The sequence below is a fragment of the Mytilus galloprovincialis genome, chromosome 12 (assembly GCF_965363235.1).
Source record: "Mytilus galloprovincialis chromosome 12, xbMytGall1.hap1.1, whole genome shotgun sequence".
In the NCBI taxonomy this organism is placed as follows: Eukaryota; Metazoa; Mollusca; class Bivalvia; order Mytilida; family Mytilidae; genus Mytilus; species Mytilus galloprovincialis.
In genome coordinates this window covers 67,929,800-67,956,028 of record NC_134849.1, presented here as the reverse complement: position 1 = coordinate 67,956,028, position 26,229 = coordinate 67,929,800, and the positions used below count along the sequence as shown (strand labels likewise).

The 26,229-nt window shown below is 32.3% G+C and overlaps 1 protein-coding gene across 4 annotated transcripts in view; it reads left to right on the top strand.

The window, feature by feature from the left end:
• Positions 1-26,229, top strand: part of LOC143054632 (solute carrier organic anion transporter family member 4C1-like) — a 113,153-nt gene that overhangs the window by 75,036 nt on the left and 11,888 nt on the right. For all 4 annotated transcript variants that reach the window (XM_076227641.1, XM_076227643.1, XM_076227645.1 and 1 more), the window contains exons 2-4: positions 10,967-11,273; positions 11,864-12,139; positions 16,769-16,936. In XM_076227641.1, coding sequence (XP_076083756.1) covers positions 10,967-11,273; positions 11,864-12,139; positions 16,769-16,936 — 751 coding nt within the window. The remainder of the gene's footprint in view (positions 1-10,966; positions 11,274-11,863; positions 12,140-16,768; positions 16,937-26,229) is intronic.

Below are 26,229 nucleotides of genomic sequence, written 5' to 3'. Positions count from 1 at the left end.
GAATGATTTCCAATTGAAGTTTAAGCCCATTAGTAACAGAAGGGAGACTTTGGAGGGTCTGGATCGAGAGTCCTTATTTCTGTACTCCTTAATTCATGAGACAATTTCTTCGGTTCTATATTTGTTTACCGATTATAATATATTCTATATATTTTGACGCTCCATTACTCTGTATTCGGTTTGCGCCATTTATCTCGATTCTTTATTTTTTGTCCAATATCATGAATATTCTCTGACCTTTTCATTCTGTATCTATTGTCCAGACCTTCATATAGGGTGGAACCACACCAGCCAACAACTTTATGAAACCTATCTTCTTTTTTATCAAAGGAACAGCACCTTTATACGAATTTTTAGAATATATTTGTTTGCTGAAAGGTCTTCATTAGCTTATTAGGTGGACGTAAGACATTCTTCACTTCGTATTTGCCACTTGACTTTATATTTAATATACATTTTGAAAATAAAAAAAATCGTTACAAATGTTTTGAAACTCTGTTCTTTACCATAGAAAATAATTAAACAAAAATTATTGCAGCAATACTAATTGGACACTCGGTAGGCAGTATACTAGGAGTGTGTAGTTTCTTTTTGATAATACCAAGATTTTTATTTATTTAAGGAATGACTGTAATATTTGTTCTGTCTATGAAGAAATAACATAAAAAAATTGGTGCACACTGAATAACGCGCTTAGCAGGTTATTTAACAGTGTGCACCACATTTTTTTATATGTTATTTCGAATAGACAGAAAAAATATTACAGTCATTTCTTATAATTTGATTAAAAATTCAATTTTAAACCGTAGAAAACCATGAAAAAAAAACGTTGATGACGTCACGGTCGCATGACTTAATTATGTCTATGGGCTCATAACAAAATAACGTCAGTCAATTAGAAGACGCGTTACATCCAAAATTAAATTATTTGTAGATATATATCATAAACTGCAATAAAAGGCTAACGCGCATTGTGCATATTACACAATGGTTTAAAGCGAAGCATTATACATTTACATAAACTAGTATTTAGTTTGTAATGAGTACAATTGAACTTAGCTGTAATTTAATTGAACCTTAAATATTTACGAAATTGATCCAAACCAAATACTTATATAGTGATAAGCATCTCCAACATATCTATTGGTACATTTGCTGCACACTCGGTTGTACCTTTCTATATGTTGTCACCTTCCACGTTCTGGAGCACTCTATGCTTTGGTAACGGTAATGTCATAAATATTTAGCGATTTTATTTAAAAATGTAACCAAATCGATTGGACTTGATTGTTGATTGTTACAAAGTGAGATCACACCTTTCATTTTTATTTTTTTTTTTTTATTTTTTTCTATGGGTTTCTATTAAAAACGAATATGTTATATATCCCTCTATCTCTCTTTCTGTACAAATTTAGATATATGGTGTATTGACAATTGAATAAATAGTGAAATTCATTCCCGACTGATCTGTAACGTGCAATATCTCCCTATAAAAATGTTTGTCCATCGGCCAGTTTCAATCGTCCAAACATCGCAATTTAGTTATATTATTCTATTCATTATTTTAAAAGAATTCATGCAAGTATTTTTCAAAACCTAAATAAATTATTTTGTACTAGGAGTAAAATTGGCCTCTATAGATGAAATGCCCATCTTGCTATTTCATTTCTGAATAAATCGATCACAAAGAATTTGCCGAATGAAATTTTGAGTATCTAAAGTTGTCAAAGGGCACTGACTCTGCAGAACATCGATTAATTAACACTCTATTATCTAGATTTGACTTAATACAAGCGAATCGTTTAGAATCATATAATTTTAGATTACACATATTATATAATAAACAATTGAATCTATTATACTACAGTTGATGCATCATACACCATCAATAATAGTCACGGGCGTGGGTGTGTGTGGGGGGGGGGGGGGGGGTTCGGGGGGTAAAGTGTAGTAACACTTTCAGAAGATATAAATTTGGAATAAAATCTTAATTGCTTCTATTTTTCTGTCCCAATTTGATTCCTTATCAGTGCTTTTGTAAGGCAATATGATTCGCTGTACTTTCTTTTCCTTTTCTGGCTTCATTGCCAAAATCCGATCTTTATGCTAATAATTGCTAATGATTAACACTTCAATAGAAATAATATTTTTTAACAACTGGTAAAGTTTTCAAAATGAAATATGTCTTGCTATTATATTTGGGCGTTTCAAAACACGAGCAACCTTAACCTTAATAATCCAGTAAAAATATTTATATAATCAACATATAGAGAGGAAACGCATGTAAGTTTCAATTACAGTAGTGTACGAAAGTTTGTAAAAGATAAATTGTCACACAATATTTAACACATGTTTCAAAAGTAAAATTACAAAAATACCGGAATCCTAGTAAAATTAAGAATGAAAAGTCCTTTATCAAATGGCAAAATCAAAAGCTCAATGGCAAAATCAAAAGCTCAAACACATCAACAAATGGAGAACAACTGTCACATTCGTGCCTTAGTACAGCAAGTTCCTTAGTTATGTAGAAAATCACAAATGGAAGTTTTTAACGACCAGTGGCGTAGCTTGCATGTATGCTCAGATGCTCAAGCATCCACATCATTTTGACCAAAAAAAAAATAGCAGCAGTTTAACACGGAAGTATCCAAATGTAACAAGGCTGAGGATATGAGGATAACGTCCAGTCATTTTCGAAGCAGTATGCCTGGTCTTTCATTTGGGATAATTTAGTTTGATAGTTGAATCGCAGAATAGTGTTTCAAGTTAACTTTTGTTCGTAAAAATAGTCTATGTCATCGGCTAAGGCAAGCGGAGAGGACTGATACAATGTTTCATCTGAAATTGAACCTAGTGGAGTGATGGCTTCTCATTTGACTATAGCAACTAACAGCTAAAAATCGTTTCTTGCGACATTGTAAAATACGTGATAAAAAAAAATCAATTTGTAATAGATCGTGATAAGTCCTAAGCTTATGAATTTCCGTTTCTATCTAGGTTCAAATACTTATTTTATTTTCATTCAGCAAAGAACAAAGATCCAATGTTCCCCGCCATGCACAATACATGTCATATTTTATCTATCAAAGGGCAAGGAACAAGGGAATGATAACTAAAAAAAAACCTTTTATTTCTTTTTCTTTTTTATTTTCAATATCTAAAGAGAAATAAAAGCTTCACAGCAAATGAAATGGGATTTCCATTACAATTGATATTTCAAAGGGTCATTACTGATTAAAAATATTTGATTACGAATTATTTTCCAAATTGTCAAAGACATTGCTTATGATATGAGTTTCACTTAATCTGACAAGAATTGTACACATGAGAGTGCCAACAAGACCGGACGATCGGACGCCCGGTATTTTTTTGTCTCCTGCATGAGTTAAGCTCAGTAATAAAAAAAACCCAAGGTTGTAGACTCAAATTCCTGGAAAGAGAAGTCACTTCAGTTCCTATATTCCGAAGTTCCTAAATTATACAAAAGTGTCGCTGTAATGGGGTCCGTTTAAACGGTTTTTGATATGTCAAATAGAAGATTGGGTGGGAAACTTTACATCAAATATTTATGAATTGAATGATGGTAGTTTCAAGGAAACAATAAAATTTGGTTAAAAATATAAATATATGAATTGGTGGGTATTTTGAATTTAAACAAAAATCTAACTAGTGTCGGATTCTGGGGGAGTACATGTGCTTAGATTAAAAATAATTTTCTGCAAAAAAGGTCCAAAACATTTTTCGGCTCGCTCCGCTCGGCAAAACATCCACATCATTTCAACCCTGGCTACGCCACTGACGACTTTGACTGGCTATACAGCCCTTGTACGGTCGGTTGTAGAAAATGATGGATTAAACCTGCTTTTATACATATCTGAATTCCTCTCAGTTGCATGTATGTGATCGTTGCATAAAATCCCATAATATTGAAAACAATGTGTGAACAAAACACACAGACATAATTGGTAAAAATGTCATCAGCCAACATTGAGTTATTAAATGCATGTCCTAATGCCTTCTATTATAAATAACATTTCAAATTATTTCAAATTTTCTGATTATGAAGCAATAATACTGAAACTCCCACTTTTTGTTAGCTTTAAATGATAATATTAACATGCAAAGTCCGATTTTGTCTATTAATGACTTTTATTAAAGACCTAGTCATCATTAATTCAACTTCACGACCAAGGTCGTTCGGTGACTTATAGCTGCTAACTTCTACTTCATTTGGTCTCTAGTGTAGAGTTGCCTCATTGGCAATCATACCACATCTTCTGATTTTTATACCAAATGATCAGCGAGTTGATCTAATGCATTACTGTATCGACTAAAGCCTGGTTATGACTGAAGACAAGCACTTTGAAAATCGTCGAGGTTTAAAGCTGGGAGATATTTCCTATTAAGTAGGTTGTTAGGCGTAATCATACGTAAATTCACTGGTAATGCTCAAATGAACCATGACACATGGCCGAATATTTGTCGCTAATGACTTTACAAAATCTCATTTTCTCCTTTACCCTTGCCTGTGATTTTCTGTTCAAAGCATCATTTATTTAAATCATGGTGATTTCAATCAATTGATCTTTTCTGAAATTACTTATTGGTATACTTGTATTATAAGTTGGTAACAATTTTATTTAAGAGAAGACTGTCTAATATCTGCCATCAGTTCGTGAGAACTTATCTATCTTACATATATGGTTTGACTGCATTCGTCTCAACTCGGCCGATTCCGTACACACATCTAACTATAGAAGGAGAGATTCGACCGAGGATTGCCGAATGGGTTTGACTGGTTAATATTTTCCCATCATGATGAGACAAATGCATTGTACATGTATATATATGCATGCAAGACATTGGCGGATTTTAACTATCGTGTGTCTGGTTCCCATATCAGCAATATACCAAGTAAAATAAATAACTTGACCCGAGAAAGCTTAACCATGTAAACTTCTAAAAAAATGATTTTTGCGTCTCCAAAACACATTGTTAAGTTCTTGAAATAAAATAATTGCTTCCATATCCGCTTGTAAGCATGATTAAAGACACGATCAGTGTAGTCCTCACACCCATTTGGAACTGTCTATTTTTTGACATTATTTTTTTAGAAGAAGTAGTAGATGCACAACTATAACTACAGATACACAAAAAATATAGTTTATATAATTGATGGAACATTTAAGTAGATACACCGCCATGTGAATAATTCCTGTAGTTTTTTTATAAAGAGTTCGAAGGAATATACCGCTTACTTGTTTGAACATATAGTTGAAACTATATTCCGGAGCACCTGAGCCTGACCCCAATTTTGTGTTTGGTTCGTTTTGCCCAGTCTTCAATTTTAAATGTTGTGTTTTTCTTTTTTTTTTAGTCGGAGCGTTGTAAGTTGTAAGTGTCACGCTCTTTCCACGTTAAGAACCCTTGCAACAACTCTTTTAGGGGTCCGTAGGTGACCTGTTAGTAAGTCTAAATTTCTGTCCCTATCAATTATATCCTCATTTCCTGTTGCAGTCTACATTTCTCCGACCTTAATCCCGGACGCCTCTATTACAGAACCTACCTATTGTATTTATTGTTAATTTTTTCTCGTCCTGAATAGGAATGAAATATTTGCCACTGGACGTTAAGCAAACAACAACCAATCTATAAATGATTCCATATATTTTGCCTAAGCTGTATTTGGCAAAACTTTAAGGATTTTTTGGTCCTCAATACTCTTCAACGACGTACTTATTTTAGCCTTTTTAACATATTTTTGATTCGAGCATCTCTGATGAGTCTGATGTAGACGAAACGCGCGTTTGGCACAAATACAAAATTTCAATCCTGGTACCTATGATGAGTTTAATTAGCTAAAATGAAACAGAATAGTTGGTTTTCTTGTTCAATGATTGAACCTTGATACATAAACCGATTAATTTTCATATACAACAAACGTTGTTGACCCTCTGGTAGCTAGTTCCACACAATAAGAAAATTAAAGCTTTTCATCACCAAGAATTGATTTAGTACTAAAATAAATATGCTTTATACGTAATAATATTCAAAATGATCTATTTCCTCCCAGGGCGTGTATAATTAAACTAGCTACTCCAGACAGACTGAGATTTGTCACATGCATTGAATGCATTGGGTCAATTCACTTGCTTTCTTGTTTTGACCTTTATTAATCAAAGATATTTTGACAGTTTCTTCCTATTGTAATAATCCGACTTTAGAGATTGAGATTGTACCGTATACACGAAAGATAAAGCAAAGACCATACATGAATAATAAATCAATATAGTCCACACCATAGGGCACCCAGGGGGTATTGCATTGAATTCAGTTTCTAAGTCTGAGGGTAACAATTCCCGATTCCTTTCAAATTATGAGGTGGTCGTTAACAGGTTAAGCTGCGCAAGATGTATAAATACACAGCCACGTCTGGTTAAAATTGGGACATGATAATATACTATTAATCCTAGTGAAAGGACCTGGCTCTTCAAACAAAAACGAACCCTTGTTTCAACTCTTTGGATGGCCCGTAGATGATCTGTTACAAGATTTCTTACAAGGCTAACATTATTAATATTAAAATAATATTAAGTATTATCTGTAAAATTGATTGACCCTTGGTTATCAGTCGTATTTAGAGAATTCTAAAATTAGTGATATCCTTGACTGCGATTCCGGACAAGTCGTGATTTGTTTTTGTATAAGAATTACAGACTCATACCTCATCTTGGCACTCGTTCCTCACCTTCTTATATCTATTTAATAGAAATGCAACAATTTCCAACAGTTTTTCAGACTTAATTTTACTTTGAGTATGCCTATTTTATCTTCGTAAGTAAAGAAACAAACATTCTTATAAACTATCTACTATATAGTTACAGGTATTAGAGTTATTTTACAGGATGAAACACACTGTTCTCTGAATATAGGTAATTGATAAGTGATCAGGAAGCATATATTGTTTATTGTATTTCATTCAATTTGTTGTGGAACTCCAGTATCCAATGCATGTGTTTTACAAATATCACTGTGATATGGACGCATAAAACTTTGCTCAGTGCTCGGAGCACAAAAATCATGCTCGAAACATGAAATCCAGTAATTTGATTGGTTGATTTTCGAGTCTGAGAACAAAAATCATGCTCGAAAGTTTTATGACCGTGATGCCAGGACTATACAAAAGAAAAACAATCGAAATCCCAAATCACGTTCAAGAATTAAGGATATTCGCTTGTCAGGATTTAGAATTTTTGTTAAATTTTCGAAATCCTCTGGTTTTATTCATTCGAATGCCTGGAAAAATTTTTGCCCATTGACACCCATTTTTCTTTTTATAAATCTTTTGCATGTATAAGACATTTGTAAAAGTCTTATAAAATCTTATAGATTTTGAGAACTTTTAACTTGTCAATGATAAATTTTGCCATGAAAAATGAAGAGAGAACATTTTTAAGCTAAAATTTCAATGGCTAATAACTCCAAAACAAGCACAATGACCTCTATATTTTTTTTTGCTTTTTTGACCTTATCAATATATACTAGTTTTAAGGAAAGTATATATTTATTGCGAACTTCCTTATGTTGTAACTATGTTAAATATATAAAACATAATTGACATGATTTATAAACTTTTATACAGCCGTTATCAGCCGTGAAGCAATAGTCATTTCAGCCTATTTATAATATACCATAATAGGAACAGTTCTGAAAATGTTTATAGGAGTGGTCCCGCGATAGATTGATCTGAACATTGTTTTGCTAATGTTTTGTCTATGTTTTCAATAGAGTTATTTTTTGTTTGTTTGTCACGTACATGTAACTGTTTACATTTATGGACAACATAAACAAATCAATTATTCATTTAAAATGTAATAAGTATTGCTTCTTTTGTCTTTTGCATTTGTACCTTAATTTATATAAGCTTCTAGAAAATGACATGTTTTATTTAATTAATGGTTGTATTTTACAAAAAACAGAAAACTTTTGTTTGATCATTTTTTTGTTCCAACTTTGCAATATAAGTGGAGGCAACTCAAATGCAAAGGCAGATAATTCAGATTAAGGTACTTTTACAATAGAATGTGTAAGGAATTTACCTATTTTATAATGTAGCAAGAAAACGGGTCCGGTGACCCCATTGTTTCTTTTTCTTAACTGAAAGCATTCTATTAAAGCCATCTTCCCATATGATATCTCAAAATTCTATGGTGTAGATTACGCTGTATTGCAGAAAATTTGGTTTTCCATGCATAATCTATACAAAATCTGTAAAATTTGAACACTGTGTAACGTGAAAATACGCCTGGTGACCAATTCTTTTTATTATTTGTTTTAAAAAGCATGATATAAACTACATTTTGGCAAATTATTAAAAAATTCTATGGATTATAATTTAGACACCCCATCTAACTTAAAGGTGTAAATTATCCATTTATTTGATGTGTCTTATTGTGAAGGAAAAAGTAGAGGATAGAAATGATACATTTTGTACATTCATTTTTTTCACGATTGTAGCAACAATCCTTTGACATAAGTGTTGACCGCATCAATTCCACTGAAATTGAAATAACAAATACCACACTTTCGGCTACATACATATCTTGTCTTGCATCTGAAAAATATAGGTATAAAGGTCTGTCTAGAACATACGGGATGACTTGAATTTCCCAAATCTAAAGCATTGGCTGGGGTTTAGAAATGTGCAATTCACGAACTCTCCTATCCGACAGTAAAATATCTGCTAAAGAGGGGTGCATCTTTGTATGTCGGATGCAAATATACCAAAGCATCTCCGACAAGAAGGGTGATGTCTGATGTATGCTGTTTGCAAGACACAGCATCCCCATGCAAGCAACTTTTGATACGACCGAAAAAAATGATTTTTAACCGGATTTTTGTGACAAAAATGTCGGTTATTGATTTGGGGATGTACGGCGGGCGGGCGGCAATCAAATGTTGTCCGTGCATTAACTCATGAACCGTTCAACCAAAGCTTTTAAAATTTTAATATGTTGTTACTGACAACTAAATGAAGGTTAAGTTTAATAATGGCGATTTTTACTCTTACCGTTCAGGAGTTATGGTTCTTGAAAGATTGAAAAATGGAGTTTCCAGTCGTGTCCGTGCATTTACGCATGAACTGTTCTACCAAAGCTTCCCAAATTTTAATATGTTGTTACTGATGACAAAATGGAGGTCAAGTTCTATAATGACGTTTTTGACTTTTACCGTTCAGGAGTTATGGGTCTTGAAAGATTGAAAATGGTGTTTCCAGTCGTGTCCGTGCATTTTCTCATGAACCATTCAACCAAAGCTTTTGAAATTTTTATATGTTGTTATTGATGACAAAATAGAGGTCAAGTTCAATAATGACGATTTTGACTTTTACCGTTCAGGAGTTATGGTTCTTGAAAGATTGTAAAATGGCGTTTCCTTCACATTGTTGCATTTTCTCATGAACCGTTCAATCTAAGCTTTTCAAATTTTAATATGTTGATACTGATGACAAAATGGAGGTCAAATTTGATATTGACGATTTTCACTTTCACCATTCATCAGTAATGGTTCTTGCGATATTGCCAGGACACAAATAAATATTAATAAATCCGGTTTGCTGTCGTTGTGACAGCCTCTTGTTGTTCGTATATTGGTATGACGTTGTCGTCGTCGTCCGAAGATATTTGGTTTTCGCACTATAACTTTAGTAAAAGTAAAAAGAAATCTATGAAATTGAAACACAAGGTTTATGACCATAAAAGGAAGGTTTGGAATGATTTTGGGAGTTTTGGTCCCAACAGTTTAGATATTAGGGGCCAAAAAGTACCAAAATAAGCATTTTTCTTGGTTTCGCACAATAACTTTAGTATAAGTGAACAGAAATCTATGAAATTTTAACACAAAGTTTATGACCATAAAAGGAACGTTGAGATTCATTTTGGGAGTTTTGGTCCCAACAGTTTAGGAATTAGGGGCCAAATGAGCCCAAAATTAAACTTTTTTTTTTGTTTGATTTCATCAAAAAATGAATGTTTAGGGTTCTTTGATTTGCCAAATCTAACCGTTTATTTAGATTCTTAATTTTTGGTCCTGTTCAAATTGGTCTACATTAAGGTCCAAAGGGTCCACAATTAAAGTTAGTTTGATTTTGACAAAAAATGAATTCTTGGGGTTCTTTCAAATTAATATGCCGAATCTAAACATGTACTTAGATCTTTGAATATGGGCCCAGTTTTCAAGTTGGTCCAAAATTAAACTTGGTTTGATTTCAACAAAAATTGAATATATGGAGTTCTTCAATATGCTGAATTTATCCATGTATTTAGATTTTTAATATTTGGGCCCGGTTATCAGATCGGTTCACATTGAGATCTAAAGGGTCTAAAATTGAACATTATTTGATTTAATCAAAAAATGAATTCTTGGGGTTCTTTGATATGCTGAATCTAACCATGTATTTAGATTTTGGATATTTGACCATAATAGGTAAATGTCCAATTTAAATTTTTTAAGTTTTTAAGTTTAAGTTCTTAGACCACATTCATTATGTGTTAGAAACCTATGTTGTGTCAACTATTTAATCACAATCCAAATTCAGAGCTGTATCAAGCTTAAATGTTGTGTCCATACTTGCCCCAACTGTTCAGGGTTCGACCTCTGCGGTCGTATAAAGCTGGGCCCTGCAGAGCATCTGGTTGAGGGTTATTTAGATGTCCCGTGCAAGACAATGTACCACTATCAATACCCTTATTTTTTAGTTGACATTTCTAATTTTCTACTCCTTTTCAAATGCTTACGGTTCGATAGGTCCTTGTGAAGAATGAATCTAGTACCTAGACAGAATAGCACTTCGAACGCACGAAATTTATAAAGTGATATTTTCATTTTAATCAGGAACTTGTTGAATCTATCGTTTTTCGCGTATGGAAACGACTAATTAAAACATGACATTCATTTTTTATTTCAGACTAAAAGAGTTCCAGATGATGGGTGTTATGGTGAGGACATCGACGATCCAATCGTAGAACTTCTTCCATTAACTGCGGGATACGACATTTCACCAGACAGCATGCAAGAGGAAAATACCAAACAAAATGGCGGTTTGGACAAATTGGAAGAAGCATATTTAGAGCGACCAGAAAGTGAAAGAAGTTCATCTTTATCCGATCCTGATATACGATGTGGATATTTTACATATTCGCCAGACTGGTTACAGTACTGGAACAATCCTAAATCATTGTTATTTTTCCTTTGTTGTCTTTCAATGGTGCAAGGTACGTTAAAATTGTTATACAAACGTGGTGAAAGTCTCGGTGACTGAGTAGTATAAGTAGTTCAACTGCTGTACCAGTAGCCTGCAAACACTGTATTTGTGAGTTCGAACCTAGTACAAATTTACCCGACATTTATCATGCCAAAGGTCGATGGTTCTTGTCTAGTACTCCGGCTTCCTCTACCAATATGACGGTCAGAAATATCCAATTGGGCTGAAAGTGGCGTTATACATTAATCAATGAAAAAGTACATGCAAGTCTTTAAATTTGTTGAATATGCAACAGATTTGTCCATAACAATGCAAGAAAACTGATGTTTTGATTTTGAATTAGATATTGTTAGCCCTTTTTGCAGTTCTTTGAAGATGTTTAATGTAAACAACTATTCGCCATTATAAGGACAAAAAAGCAACAAAAAGATGATGAACAGTTAATTAAAAAAAAAGACACACTTAATTCGATATTACTTTTTGTTTAAAGCTGCTGATTTTAATTTTAGTAATGCATTATAATATTTGGTCCAGAAAACTTAATGTTTATGATAATGATTTTTTATATTACATTTATTATTATTATATTCTCTCTTGTAGGTTTTGTTGTAAATGGTATTAATAATGTTAACACTTCGACAATCGAGAGAAGGTTTGAACTTCCAAGTTCAAGGGTTGGAACTATTTCAAGTGCCTATGACGTTTCAGCTGCCATTTTGGGCATAGTAATAAGCTACTTCGGATCTGGTAGAAACAAGCCCCGATTAATAGCATGTGCAGCAATTGTTATGTCCATTGGTTCTTTCATGATGGCGCTTCCACATTTCACTACGGGGCCTTATCAGTGGGGACAGAACTCCGCTGAAAAATGCAAAGGTTTGATTTTATTAATTAAATATTTGACATATTTCTGGAATTACCCATTTTGTAAGGGAGTGTGATGAGAAATGCATATAATTTGATAGCTTCTTGATTAAAAATATAACGGGCATTACAAACAAAAAGTGAGGCTTAAGATGGCAAAGGAATATTCAAACCTACATGTCAAATGTCAAAAATAAACTGACAACGTCATGTCTTAAAAAAAAAGAAAATGGTCAACAGACAAACAATAGTATGGAGAACTCAACTTAGACGACTAAAGACTGTATACATGATTTCAGATGATCCAGAAGTGACGGTAACAGCAATGCTAAGTTCAAACTTAATCACATTTTATTACAAATTTTAAATAAAAATAAGTAGATTTGAGATAATTGTCAATGAAAAATTATAAAACAATTATCCTCTAGAGTGCAAAGGACTTGTACGTAAGTCCCTATAAATCATTTCTATATAATTAACTGTAGCACATTAAACACATAGGTCGTGAGTTCGAACCGCGCTTTGCAGGTGCTCTCGACTCCTAATCTGAATTGACTGGGATTGTCAGTTTTCGTACTGAAGATTGATGGTACTCTCTGGGCACTCTGACTTTCCCCATCAATAAAAAAACTGACCGCCGCGAAAAAGCACAGCAGTTCTTAAAGTGGTGTTAAACACTACTCAATCAATCAATGTGCATAATTTTTCGGTATGACTATCAATGAAACAAGTATATTCCAGAGCCAAGTTTATATAAATTTAATTTGGTATATCCTACATAAATCCTTTGACTCTTATATATTACTTCTATCATTAAAATATTGATGATATATATAATCTAAAAAAGGAAGAACAAACTTTCATTGTTCCTGCATTATTCCATGAAACACAATGTAATTTGACGACATCTACTTATAAAATAGATTGTTCCTCAGCCTCCGTAAATCATCGTCATCTTTCTTTTGATGTTTGTCAGATCAGGCCTCCTTTTATCGTAATTAGATTTGTCATTTCCGATGGTTTCTTTCTCCAGAAGCTATTTTACTAATTTCCCTTATTGGTTTACATCTGATAGATAATGACATTACTGTCATCATCACTAGATTGAAGTCAATAATGGTCAAGAACAAAACGAAAAGTTAGGACGTAGTTTGATAAAATTTGAGAATTTAGGTTGTTAAAATGTAAATTATGAAACGAATACAATTTACAGCATTAATACAGATTTGTTTCTTTTTTGGTCATTGAAAGGCAAACATGTTTAAATACTTTTGTCAATCTCAAATGTTTATTTAAGGTGGTACCCAACACTTTCACTAAAATTAATTTGGCTCGTTTAAATTTCGTAAAATTTTGTCAAAGTATTTGCTTTGACCCTTTAACAAAAATATGAAAAAACAAAAAAAAATTGAACCAAGCGTTTTGTCAGAAAAATTACACTGGTTATATAGCAGTTTGACAAACACCAATTTTGATCATTGAGAAGCTTATTATTCCTTTTACAACACAACGTAATTAAAACGTTTCGCTGACTTTACAGAGTTATCTCCCTGTAGTGTTAGGTACCACCTTAATGTATTCAATCAATCCTATTTTGGCATAAATGCGTATGTGCATTTGGAAAACAAAATGAATTATACATTTCTATCATACATCGTTGACAAATGTAACTACAAACCTTAAGTTCATTGCTGCTTATGGTATGGCTATCTATTTCCACAGGGCCCTACTATAATCATTAGCCAGTCAACACTGAGGTTGTGAGTTCGAACCCCGCTCTTGTGGGTGCACTCGACTCCAATCTTAATTGACTAGGATTGTCAGTTTTCCTATCGAAGGTCGGAGGTTTTCTCCGGACACACTGGCTTCCTCCACAAATAACAACTGGCTGCCACGAAATAGTCTAAATGCAGTGCTTAAAAGTGGCGTTAAAAAATCAAGAATAAAAAATCAGATCTATTTGCGCGCCAAAAAAATAATCTGTATCAACGACATCAATCGTGGAATCGATGCATTTAAACCTTGAAAAATCTTAACAGATTTGAACGCCTTGTAATTATGGTTTCATGGTTCAAATAACAGATATAGGAATTAAATTGACTCTTTATGAAATCGTATACAATCTGTTTAAAAAAATACTATTTTACCAACAAAACAAGTAAAAAACGTCAACACTTTATGGAAAACCAAGCCTTAGAAATGTAGCCAACGAAAAGTGATGAGAATTCCGTTTTTTTGTCAATTACTTAATTTTAAAATAGATTCCCCGAGTGAGTTCAGTATGTTACAAAACTGATATCGATAGACAATTCACCGTTAAATTCTAATTTGTAAGTTGGTATCGATAGACAATTCACCGTTAAATTCTTAGTTGTAGTTGGTATTTATAAAAGCAAATAATGAAAACGTCTGAACATTGATTCCGACAAAGACATACAAGTACTAATTACAAATGTCTTCGATTAAATTGACCGTATTGACATTTACTCGACAAAATATAGCTTTGAAACAAGGAGTGATCAAAAACTAGATCTTGTTTAAAAAAAGCGATATTTTCACAAAGTTAAAAATAAATTAAATGGAAAAAAGCCGTTTCAACTTTCTATTTTCTCAAGGAGGAAACTATTCTCACACATTTTTGTAAGTATGGCCTTACTGAAAAAAGTCCTCTTCGTGACCGTTCTTCGGAAAATACCTGCAACCACTTCGAAATATATGACAGTTGTTTTCCCTGTTCTTACCTTGATTGATGTAAATTTGTCTGTTTTTTTTATGGATTTCCACAATGTAAATTTACCATGTAGTTCGATATTTTTATTAGTTCTTCTTTTTAGATCATCATATGCTTACCTTTAGCTTATAGAAATATTCTGACCATGGTACTGTTGTCTTGTTTTCACCTGATTGTTTAGTTGTTCTCGTGGTATCTTCCCCTTTTGATAACTATAACTATAACTTTAGTAAAAGTAAACAGAAATCTATGAAATTTAAACATAAGGTCTATGACCACAAAAGAGAGGTTGGGATGGATTTTGAGAGTTTTAGTCCCAACAGTTTAGGAATTAGGGGCCAAAAACAGGTCCCAAATAAGCATTTTTCTTGGTTTTTGCAAAATAACTTTAGTATGAATTATTAGAAATCTATGAAATTTTAACACAAGGTTTATGACCACTAAAGGAAGGTTTTGATTGATTTTGGGAGTTTTGGTCCCAACGAATTAGGGGCCAAAAGGGTCTAAAATTAAACTTTGTTTGATTTCATCAAAAAATGAATTATTTGGGTTCTTTGATATGCCAAATCTAACCGTGTATTCAGATTCTTAATTTTTGGTCAAGTTTTCAAATTGGTCTACATTAAGGTCCAAAGGGTCCAAAATTAAACTTGGTTTGATTTTAACAAACATTGAATTCTTGGGGTTCTTTGATATACTGAATCTAAACATGTACTTAGATTTTTGATTATGGGCCCAGTTTTCAAGTTGGTCCAAATCAGGGTCCAAAATTATTATGTTAAGTATTGCACAATAGCAAGAAATTTTCAATTGCACAGTATTCCGCAATAGCAAGAAATCTTCAATTGCACAGTATTGTGCAATAATAGCAAGAAATTTTCAATTGCACAGTATTGTGCAATAGCAAGTAATCTTCAATTGCTCAATATTGTGCAATAGCAAGAAATCTTCAATTGCACAGAATTGCGCAATAGCAAGAAATATCTTATTGGACAATATTGCGCAATAGCAAGAAATTTTCAATTGCACAGTTTTGCGCAATAGCAAGAAATATTTAATTGCACAGTACTGTCCTGTTTTCATATTGGTCTACATTAAGGTCCAAAGGGTCAATAATTAAACTTTGTATGATTTCAACAAAAACTGAATATATGGGGTTCTTCAATATGCTGAATCTAACCATGTATTTAGATTTTTAATATTTGGGCCTGGTTATCAGATTGGTCCACATTGAGGTCTAAAGGGTCTAAAATTGAACATTATTTGATTTCATCAAAAATTGAAGTCTTGGGGATCTATGATATACTGAATCTAACCATGTATTTAGATTTTGGATATTGGACCATAATAGGTAAATGTCCAATTTAAAATTAAAGTGTCTTTACTGATTCAGTTAAAAAATCAAACGGTAATTAACATATGGATTTATAAAAACTAACGTGATTGATTTCACATGAACGCCAATTGCAAAAACGGCACAAATTTAAGTGAAATTTCATTTAAAAAACATGAGAAGTTCATGTTTCCTCATCATGAAGGTAGCATTGACCTTCTTATGTAGACATATTGTAAAAAGTTTCATTAAAAGTACGTTTTCATCGTCCAACTAGGCTTATCTGGAACTGCATTGATAAATGATCATAGTTATATTCTTGTGACAAATATCAGATGTAAAAATCTTGCAACATTTAATTCACTCGTAATATGTCATGATCAGTATAGTTAACACGAGGTTCATTATTTAGAATTATGGTCGCTTTCCATTTGTTTTCCATTCGTTTGATGTTTTTGAGCTTTTAATTTTACCATTTGAAAATGTATTTACGATATGAATTTTCCTTGGATTTCCGTTTTTGTTGTCTTACATTTGATTTGCAAAGAGGTATTACATTTGATTATTCTCTTTTCAGATCCATCCATTGTACCAGAGTGCACAACAAATTCAGATTTACAAAACTATTTATATGTATTTTTATTGGGACAAGCTTTACACGGAGTAGGTGGTACCACATTGTATATAGTTGGAGTGGCTCTACTTGATGATAGTGTGCCTGCGAGTTCATCGCCTATGTATGTAGGTAAGTGAATGCAGTATATCTCGTTATAGAAAAGAAGACGAATGGAAGGAACGTTTGATACCACTGTCATACAAGTAATAGGCTTAGCTAGCTTAAAAACTAGGTTTAATCCACCATTTCTTACATAGGAAAATTGCTTTACCAAGTCAGGAATATGACAGTTAGTACCCATTCGTTTGATGTGTTTAAGCTTTTGATTTTGCCATTTGCTTAGGGACTTTCCTTTTTGAACATTCCTCAGAGTTCAGTATATTTGTGATTTTACTTTTGACAAATATATTTTATTATATGCGACTTTCATCTAGGATATTGGAAACGTGACTTTCAGTTACCTAACTGTAAACGTCCTTGTTCATAGTAGTAACATACCGTATGCATCATTGTATGGTGTAAACATATCATAATTGATGCGGCACACACGACAATGTTAACAAATATGGGCCTCATTATATTATGCATGTATGTAATGCACAAGCTTAACTTTCAGTTTAATGTGGAATAAAGGCAACAGTAGCATACCTCTGTTCAAAAGTCATTTAAACGACTAAAATTAACACTACGAAAGTATAACGATTTCATCACGAATGAGTTGACCGATAATGTTTCTGTTTCTTGACTAAGCAGATGTTTTTATGGTCTTAGATTTTATATATGGAAGTATTCGTTTGTTTATTTTCCCATTTTGTCTTTTTACTTATCATTATATTTAAACTTAGTTCAGATTCACATGAATTGACGATTGATGCATAGACAACCTGATACACTTTCTTCAATGACGCATTTTGTATTGTTTCTTTTAAAAATTTGTGTAATTCCCCCATTTTCATCCTAATGTTCTTATTCAAAATCATGAATTAAATCAACATTAGTAAACCGCTGTTCAATAGTCATCAAAGAGGGACCAAAGATACCAAAGGGACAGTCAAACTCATAAATCTAAAACAAACTGACAATGCCATTGCTAAAAATGAAAAAGACAAACAAACAACAGCAAACATGACACAACAAAGAAAACTAAAGAATAAACAACACGGACCCCACAAAAAAATAGGGGCGATCTCAGGTGCTCCGGAAGGGTAAGCAGGTCTGCTCCACATGTTTTCATCAATCGATTAAGCAAAAAACAGATCCGTGTCACGAACCACAACCGCGGGAATCACATCAACTATAAGAGGAAAACAAAGGAAAACAACGGAAAACAGAAAAACCGAACTATTATTAAAACAAACAAAAACATATATACGCACTTGCTATATGATATCCTATTCTACATTCCTGGCTTGGTACATTTAAAGAAAATATAATAAGCTCTTATTTGGCTCCCTAGTGTTCGAGTTTTACTATACATCTTTCATAACCATCATATATTACTCGTTAATCGTGATTAAACCCAATATGTAACGTAACTTAAGTTTATTGCTCATGAAACATTTTAATAATGTTTGCTTAAGTCAGGCAAGGAAATTATAAATTAGGTAGAGTCAGTTTAATTATCTTCCCATGATTAACTATAGAAGCACTATGAATTAAGTAGGATAAAAGCTAAAAGTAGAATATACCAGCTGTGTCACTAATTATTTCAACGTAACGTTCATTTCTCTGAACAAAAACCCTATCCGATAGCATCCTTTGTGGTTAAAATAAAAGCAAATAAAACATCATACTGAAACTCTTATAATGATAAAGAGAGGGGAAGAATACCAAAGTACCAAATGGACATTATAAAAAAACATAAATAGTACTGTTTGTCAAATGTTTGTAAAACCCTTCAAATGACAAAAGATAGGCGAAAGATACCAAGAAACTCATCATAGATAGATGCCAGGATTAAAATTTAGATTTACGCCAGACGCGCGTTTCGTCTACAAAAGACTCATCAGTGACACTGGAATAAAAAATAGTTAAAAAGGCCAAAATAAAGTACGAAGTTGAAGAGCATTTGAACATTTAGAATCATAAATGGTCCTGGTGGACAAATGTATTTGAATACAGCAACATAGAGAAAATAAAAATTTGAAAGAAAGTAACATATGAAAGCAACGACTAACGTTTTCCTAACGCCCAGTAACGGTACATTTCAGCTTCTTGTTACCTTATATAAACTCATCATAGATACCAGGATTAAATTTTGTATCCACGCCACACGCGCGTTTAGTGTAATGCTGCCGTTTCACTGTGTTTTTTTCGTTGTGTAAGTATTTTAAAGATGGTAGGTACCCTGTTTTTGGTGAATGTTGTCTCATGTTTATTATATTTTTAATCGTATATGTTATTTTTGAGAATTTATTTGTCGTTTAAAGGTCATTTCTGTTAAGTTGATTATTAATCCAAGATATTTTATAAGAAATATAAATATCATGACATTTGAATATTGAAAACAAAATGTTGGCCAAATTGGATACACACAACCTTAAAATTTTTTTACCTTACAATTATACTATGAAGAAAAAAAATTCCCCCTTTTTACATGCTTAAGGCATAAAACAGCCAATTTCTCAGCATATGAGGAAATGGCCATTTATGTGAAGATAAAATATATTTGTTTACTAAGCGTACGATAACGGTTTACAGCATATTTTTATGATATATATAAATCAATTTAATAACGTTTGCGGAGGAAATTGTAATTTTGAAATAGCTAATTTATTACTAGCTCGTGATATAATGTAGAATGTAAATGCTTTTAAATGGCTATGTTGTACTTTTGAAGTGTCTCAGAGGGTTTATAGTGTTCACTAGTCGTGCGCTTTGCCTTTATAAATGTTAGTTATGCAAACACCTGTTTAGAAATTCAAAGTCACATGTTTGTTTATTTATACCTAACACATCTTCCTAATAATATATTAATGTACATTGACCATTGAAGATTCCGTTCGAATATTGACCAATAGGCTTATATTAGAAGATGTGGTATGAACGCCAATGAGACAACTTTCCATCCAGGTCACGATCTGTAAAAGTTAACCATTACAAGTTAAAGAACGGTCTTCAGGACGAAGCATTGGCTCACAACGAAAAGAAAGCTAAAAAGGGCCCTAAATGACTAGTGTAAAACCATTCAAACGCGAAAATCAACGGTGTAATCTATATAAAAATGAGAACAAGGAAACACTTATGAACCACAATTAAAAACGACAACACTGAACATCAACATAAACTTGGAGTTTTGTTTACGGTGCTAAGAACAATTAGGCTTAAAAGGACCAACACACCAACCCTGTGTGTGCTCTATGGGTGGTGTGTTGCAATGCAAAATTTCTGTCACCTTACGAAGATACCCTTTTTTCTAGTGGCTTTACAATTTTCTCGCTTCCTGACTTACATAGACCAACTTGCATAGTGTATGTATTGTTAAATTGAATATTCAAGAAATAATTGGCACAAGAGGTTAGGCAAGTAACCTTCAATCTATTTGATACCAGAAGTTGGCCAAGGTTTGGTTAAGAGAGTACACCACAAAACTGTTCAATCTTCGTTTTAACATGTTCCGATTTTTAGTCCTCTATTGCGGCCTCGGTGGCCGAGTGGTCTAAGTAGTTACTACTGTAACCACTATCCAGTCAACACTGAGGTTGTGAGTTTGAACCCCGCACGTGCGGGTGCACTCGACTCCTATCTTAATTGACTAGGATTGTCAGTTTTCCTATCGAAGGTCGGTGGATTTCTTCGGGCACTCCGGCTTCCTCCACCAATAAAAACTGACCGCCACGAAATAGCCTTAGTGCGGTGTTTAAAAGTGGCGTTAAAACACCAAAAATCAAATCAAATTAAGTCCTCCATTGATGTCTGATATGTTAACAGAGGTATTTTTTCTCGCTATGAATCTTATTAGTAAGTAGTTTGTTTACATTAGTCTTGATGCTATATCATCATAGTCATTGAGTTGAATTAATTTAAAGAATCGAAGTCTATAGAAAATATGTATGTTCTGTTTTAATAAACACTGCTCAGACCGGAAAATTAATAGAAATGGTCGTTTGTCATCAAATAGATTACGTCATTAGTTACGTCATTAATTTGACTTAAGTTATTTATATACATTGTTTTTCATTAAAAAGTACTTCTAGATGAAAAACAAATGCTTCAAGATACAAAACATATATTCCCCTTCTCAAGTAAAAAATGTATTATAGAAGCATGGCAAAAAATGCTTTGTTTATCTTAATTGGATTTCCTAATATCTCGTTATTAGATACACAATCAATAATACAAGTAGAAGTCATCTGATTCTAGAACAAGTACTTCAACATTTTCAAATATTCTGCATATGTATAGGGTTTGGTTGGTTTGTATAAATGTTTACTGAAGCTTTGTACAAATGACTGACATATTCAACTAATCTTTATAGGGATAGTTAAACCTGTATAATAATATTCAAACTTAATTGGACGTTATCCCAATTACAGTTGTACAATATATAAACAAATAAAGCAAGCTTACCAAAGTCTTACTCTACATGCATTAGCGAATTTGCTGTAAAAAAAATAACAAATATGAACTTCAACGTGAGTAGGATTTTAAAATAATGCTACTTCATATGCCGACCTTAAAAACACGACATAATAATCCAATTAAATTCTCTTCATAAACCTGCTTGGTTCATTTCGTTAATTTGTAGTATTCTTTAATATGGACAATCTCTTCATAGATACCAGGCTCAACATTTTGTGCGTTTCGTCTACAATAGACTCGGCAATGACGTTCGAATAAATGAACAATAGTAAACTGCATTTAAAATTATAGTTGCTATTACTGAAGCCCAATACAGCTTTAAATGCATAAGAGTGCGCATGCTCTATAAAGACCAAAGTGTGTGATAGATTATTGTTTTTCTAGGTCTATTTGTAACTGACATGGGTATTTTCCATAAGTTATCAGAATTTTTGCTTGATGTCTACTAAAATCCCGAAAAATTAGTCAGTCAATTTTTAATTTACAAAGCAACAATATTTAAATGTTTTGTCTGAAAAGTGACGAGCGTTGCTGGAATTTTTTCAGGACAAAGTATTTGTAAAACAACTTTAATTCTAAACGAAACAGAACGTGTTTGTTCAGACATATTAGAAAAACTTTAAAATCGAAATGACCATTTTTGAAAAAAATTGATTTACATACTCAAAAAGACTAATGATTGCTTTTGTAATGTTTTTTTATTTATTTTCAAATTTCAACATTACATTGCAATTATGTTCTAAAGGATATGTCTGAGTTGAAGTTCGTATGAACGTGATATTAGTTTTCGAAATCTAATTTGAAAACAGAAGCTTAGAAACAACAAGAGGCTAATCAAATAGTGTCTTTCTTTAGTAACGACAAATAAATCAAGTATTTCATTACAGTTTAGAAGTACTTTTGAGATACTATAAAAACTCCTCGATGACACCAGACGTGTATTCTTCTCCAGACGTAACATCGAAAAGTCCGCATTCACCTTTGTAAACTGGGTTAGTAAGTCAAGGAATATGTAAACTTATAAAGTAAAGTCGGAAGCAACTCTCTTCACTATGCATGTCATAATATTTTATAACACGTTCGCCGATTGGAAATAATGGGTTTACAGTATAAAAAATAGATTGAAAATAATGTCATCTACGGTCTAATAGTAAACACTTAGTTGGTCTCACGGGAGTGTGCTCTTCTCGGGTACTGGATGTACACAATTACTGTGGATTCATTTATTTTCGTGGGTATCAGTTTTCGTGGATTGCTGAAAACCTGCATATTCGTTGATATTTGATTTCGTGGTTTTGCCAATCTCTGTATACAAGGCCTATTGAAAATATGTTATTCGTTGAACATTTGAAATCACGGGTCACCTGTTCCCACGAAGTCCACGAAAATTGGTATCCAACGAATATTAATGAATCCACAGATTGTCTGTTTTGCTTTCACACCAAATTTGTGCTTGGATATCACTGAACTATACACAATCGTCCTACAAGTAAGAGGTTAGAAAGCTATAAAACAAAGGTTTGAACCATAAATTGCTTCATTTGTTATCCATTTGCACCTTTGATAGATAAAGTCGCGCGTTTGTTTTTTTTTTTTTTTTGTTTTGTAAAGTATTACAGATTTCCATAACACTTCGTGGGAAAAATTTGGTTGATTATATAGGGAATCACTGAAGCATGACCGGAACGGCCCCCCTTAGGTCAGTCAGCGGCCCCTTTTTATGAAAAGTTCTAGATCCGCCACTGATTTCCTCTTTTTGAATTTACCTTTGAGTTTGATATTTGTTTTTATAATGTTATGTTTATGCTTGCGTAAGGGTCAATTTCAGGCATAGATTACCTTAGCTGTATTTGGCATAACTTTTAGGAATTTTGGTCTTTAATGCTCTTCAACTTCGTACTTTATTTGGCCTTTGTAACTTTTTTTGATTCGAGCGTCACTGATGAGTCTTTTGTAGACGAAACGTGCGTCTGACGTATATACAAAATTTAGTCCTGGTATCTATGATGAGTTTGTTCAGTAGAAAAAAAAAACTAAATAAGATAGGATCACGATCAAAATTTTATTTCCATGACGGTCATGTATCTTACAATGTAAGTAGAACGTTAATATCTCGGTCAGAAAGTCTGACTAGTGCAAACTGAAAACGGTTCATATATAGTACATGACCTGCACATTCTCGTCCTAAATCGTTATATTTCTTTGAATTGTACAATTCTGAATTGATAGTGTAGTATTTATAGAAGAGTATATCAGTTAAGATAAACATGTATTATATAATCAGACTTTAAGTAGGTCAAGTAGACCAGACGATATGAAGGTGGCTATTAACAGTGACTTAAAAATAAGATACATGAAACGATTTGGGTAGGTTTTATTCTGGTCTCGATTTACACATATTTGTCTTGTCACTTGTGTATGTGACACGTATTTATGTAAACACGCCTAAACAAATTTACATTTCACACTTACGCAAACAAACTTATTATATATAGTAACTAACAGTTGTGATAATATAATATGAAACTGTATTTGATCTGATACATTTGTAAGGACCTTGACCAGCTTGACATTAGCTGTTCGGCCTAGCCAAGATCAGATGTGCATTTTGTGTTTCACATGAGGTCAAAAATGAGTATCACCTCAGGGAAAAACTCTTTTGATATTTTGGTTCAAAAATGGTTTAAATTATGAAAAATTGCTATCGTTAGGCTAACACTGGAAGCATTTATATAATTACATGCAGTTTTTGGAAGAAATATTTAATATTTTTATTAAATAAATGGTGTTTAAAAACTGTATAATTTTCTTTAATGGTTGGCTTCAAGACATGGTCACCAGTGTCAGATTTTTGGTCAATGACAAAGACAACAAAATATGTTTAGAATTATTGAATATCAAACATTTTAATTGAAAAAAAAATGACAAGAACATGTTTAACTCACAGTTATTTCAAACAACAGTAGCTTTCTTTGATTATTAATCTTATCTGATAAAACTGTATCTAAAATTATCTATAAATAACAAAACTTCCAAAAAAAACCTTTCTTTTGGTGTATAGAACATTAAAATAACTTGATGCATATTCTTACAATAAACAATCAAACTTAGCAATACAATTTATATGTTTTGTCTACGGACAAGACATTGTATTCATATTTAATGAAATGCATTATTAAAACCTAATTTTGATACAGCTGAAAGTGTTCTCTTAAAAGAAACCCATACATTTTATCAGGTTTATCTATCAAATGATGCTTAACTTCGAGGAAAATGGAAACACATACATTTTGATAATGTCTACGGACAAGACATTTTATTGATATTCAATTAAATGCTTTCAAAGATGATTGTTAAAGTTAAGATTAAAAGTTACTATTTAAATTTTAAGCTGTGTTTTTTAAATTTTGGAAAATACAAAAATGTACCCATAATTCTTTACATATCTCAATAATTTATTGATTAAACCAAACTGAAGACACATTCTTTTAACTGAAATACATATATCTGACTGTTTAAAACAATCAAACTATTATTAAAACTCAATTTTGACATAGTTGAATGTGTTCTCTTAAAAGAATAACATACATTTTACCTATCAAATTAGGCTGAAATCAAGGAAATTGGATACAAATATATTGTGGTAATGTCTACGGACAAGACAATTTCAGTTAAAAAAAAATCTGTTAGAATTAATTGTGACTATATTCATGTTGAAAATACTGAGTTTTAATTTGAATAGATAACTTTTATCACCTATAAATAAGATTTAAGTTCCATAGCAGACAAATAATTGAATTTAATACTTGTTATGTACAAGTGTCTTGTCCGTAGACACTTCCTCATCTGCTGTTAATACTAAAATGCAAAAGATAAAGTTAGAGAGAGAGAAATACTTTTTCTTCATTTGATTTAGTTAATCTTTTAAGGTATGCATCAACTGGAATAAACAATATTGAAGTAAAATAAGGTATGCTTTTTATGACTGATAATGTGACACTTTTTAAAATCCACTCCCGTAAAGTCATTTTACAAAAATTGAGAACACTTAAATTACCATTCATTTATTAAAAATAAGATATTTCTAAGTTTAAACAACACATAGGACTAATTAAGACCCATAAAGCCAAGCAATATTGATAAAAAGACATGTCTACGGACAAGACATGTGTCTACGGACAAGACATTCTGACATATTTTTGAATTTTTTCCTCTATTAATAGATGGTAGAAAAAAACGTTAGTAGTGTTTTCATATCTACAAAAGAACAGGAACTTAGCAATGCAACATAAATGTAATTATGCTTCCAGTTTACTAGGGAATGCATGTCTACGGACAAGACATTTTTTCACTTTATTTGTATATCCAACTTTGATGGCATATATCTCCAGCTAGGGTACTGCAATTTTGATAAATGAGGTAGTTTCTGATAATGTATATACTAGAAGAGAAAATAAAAGACATAATAGCATAAATTTAATTTATTTTTCTCTTTTATCACTACACTGAGCAAGCTAAAAACAAAAGTACAAAATTGCATAACGAGCGCATAGTATTCAACTTTTTATCATAACTTTGTAACCACTGAAGATTTTTTGTTGCAACAACCAGTAAAAGAAAGAAGAATAAATTGTCTATAACAGTGAACCAATAATGTAGTTCAAATTAAGTTCAATTATTAACTATCAATTGATAAAAAAAGGTAAATTTTAAATGAAACAACATAACGTGTAATTTTGCCCATTTTCAGCGTGTATTTTAGTGTTTTTTTTCAAAACGGTAATACCTATACATGATATTTGATATTCATTGTGAAACCCTACATCCTCTTCTTCAGTTCA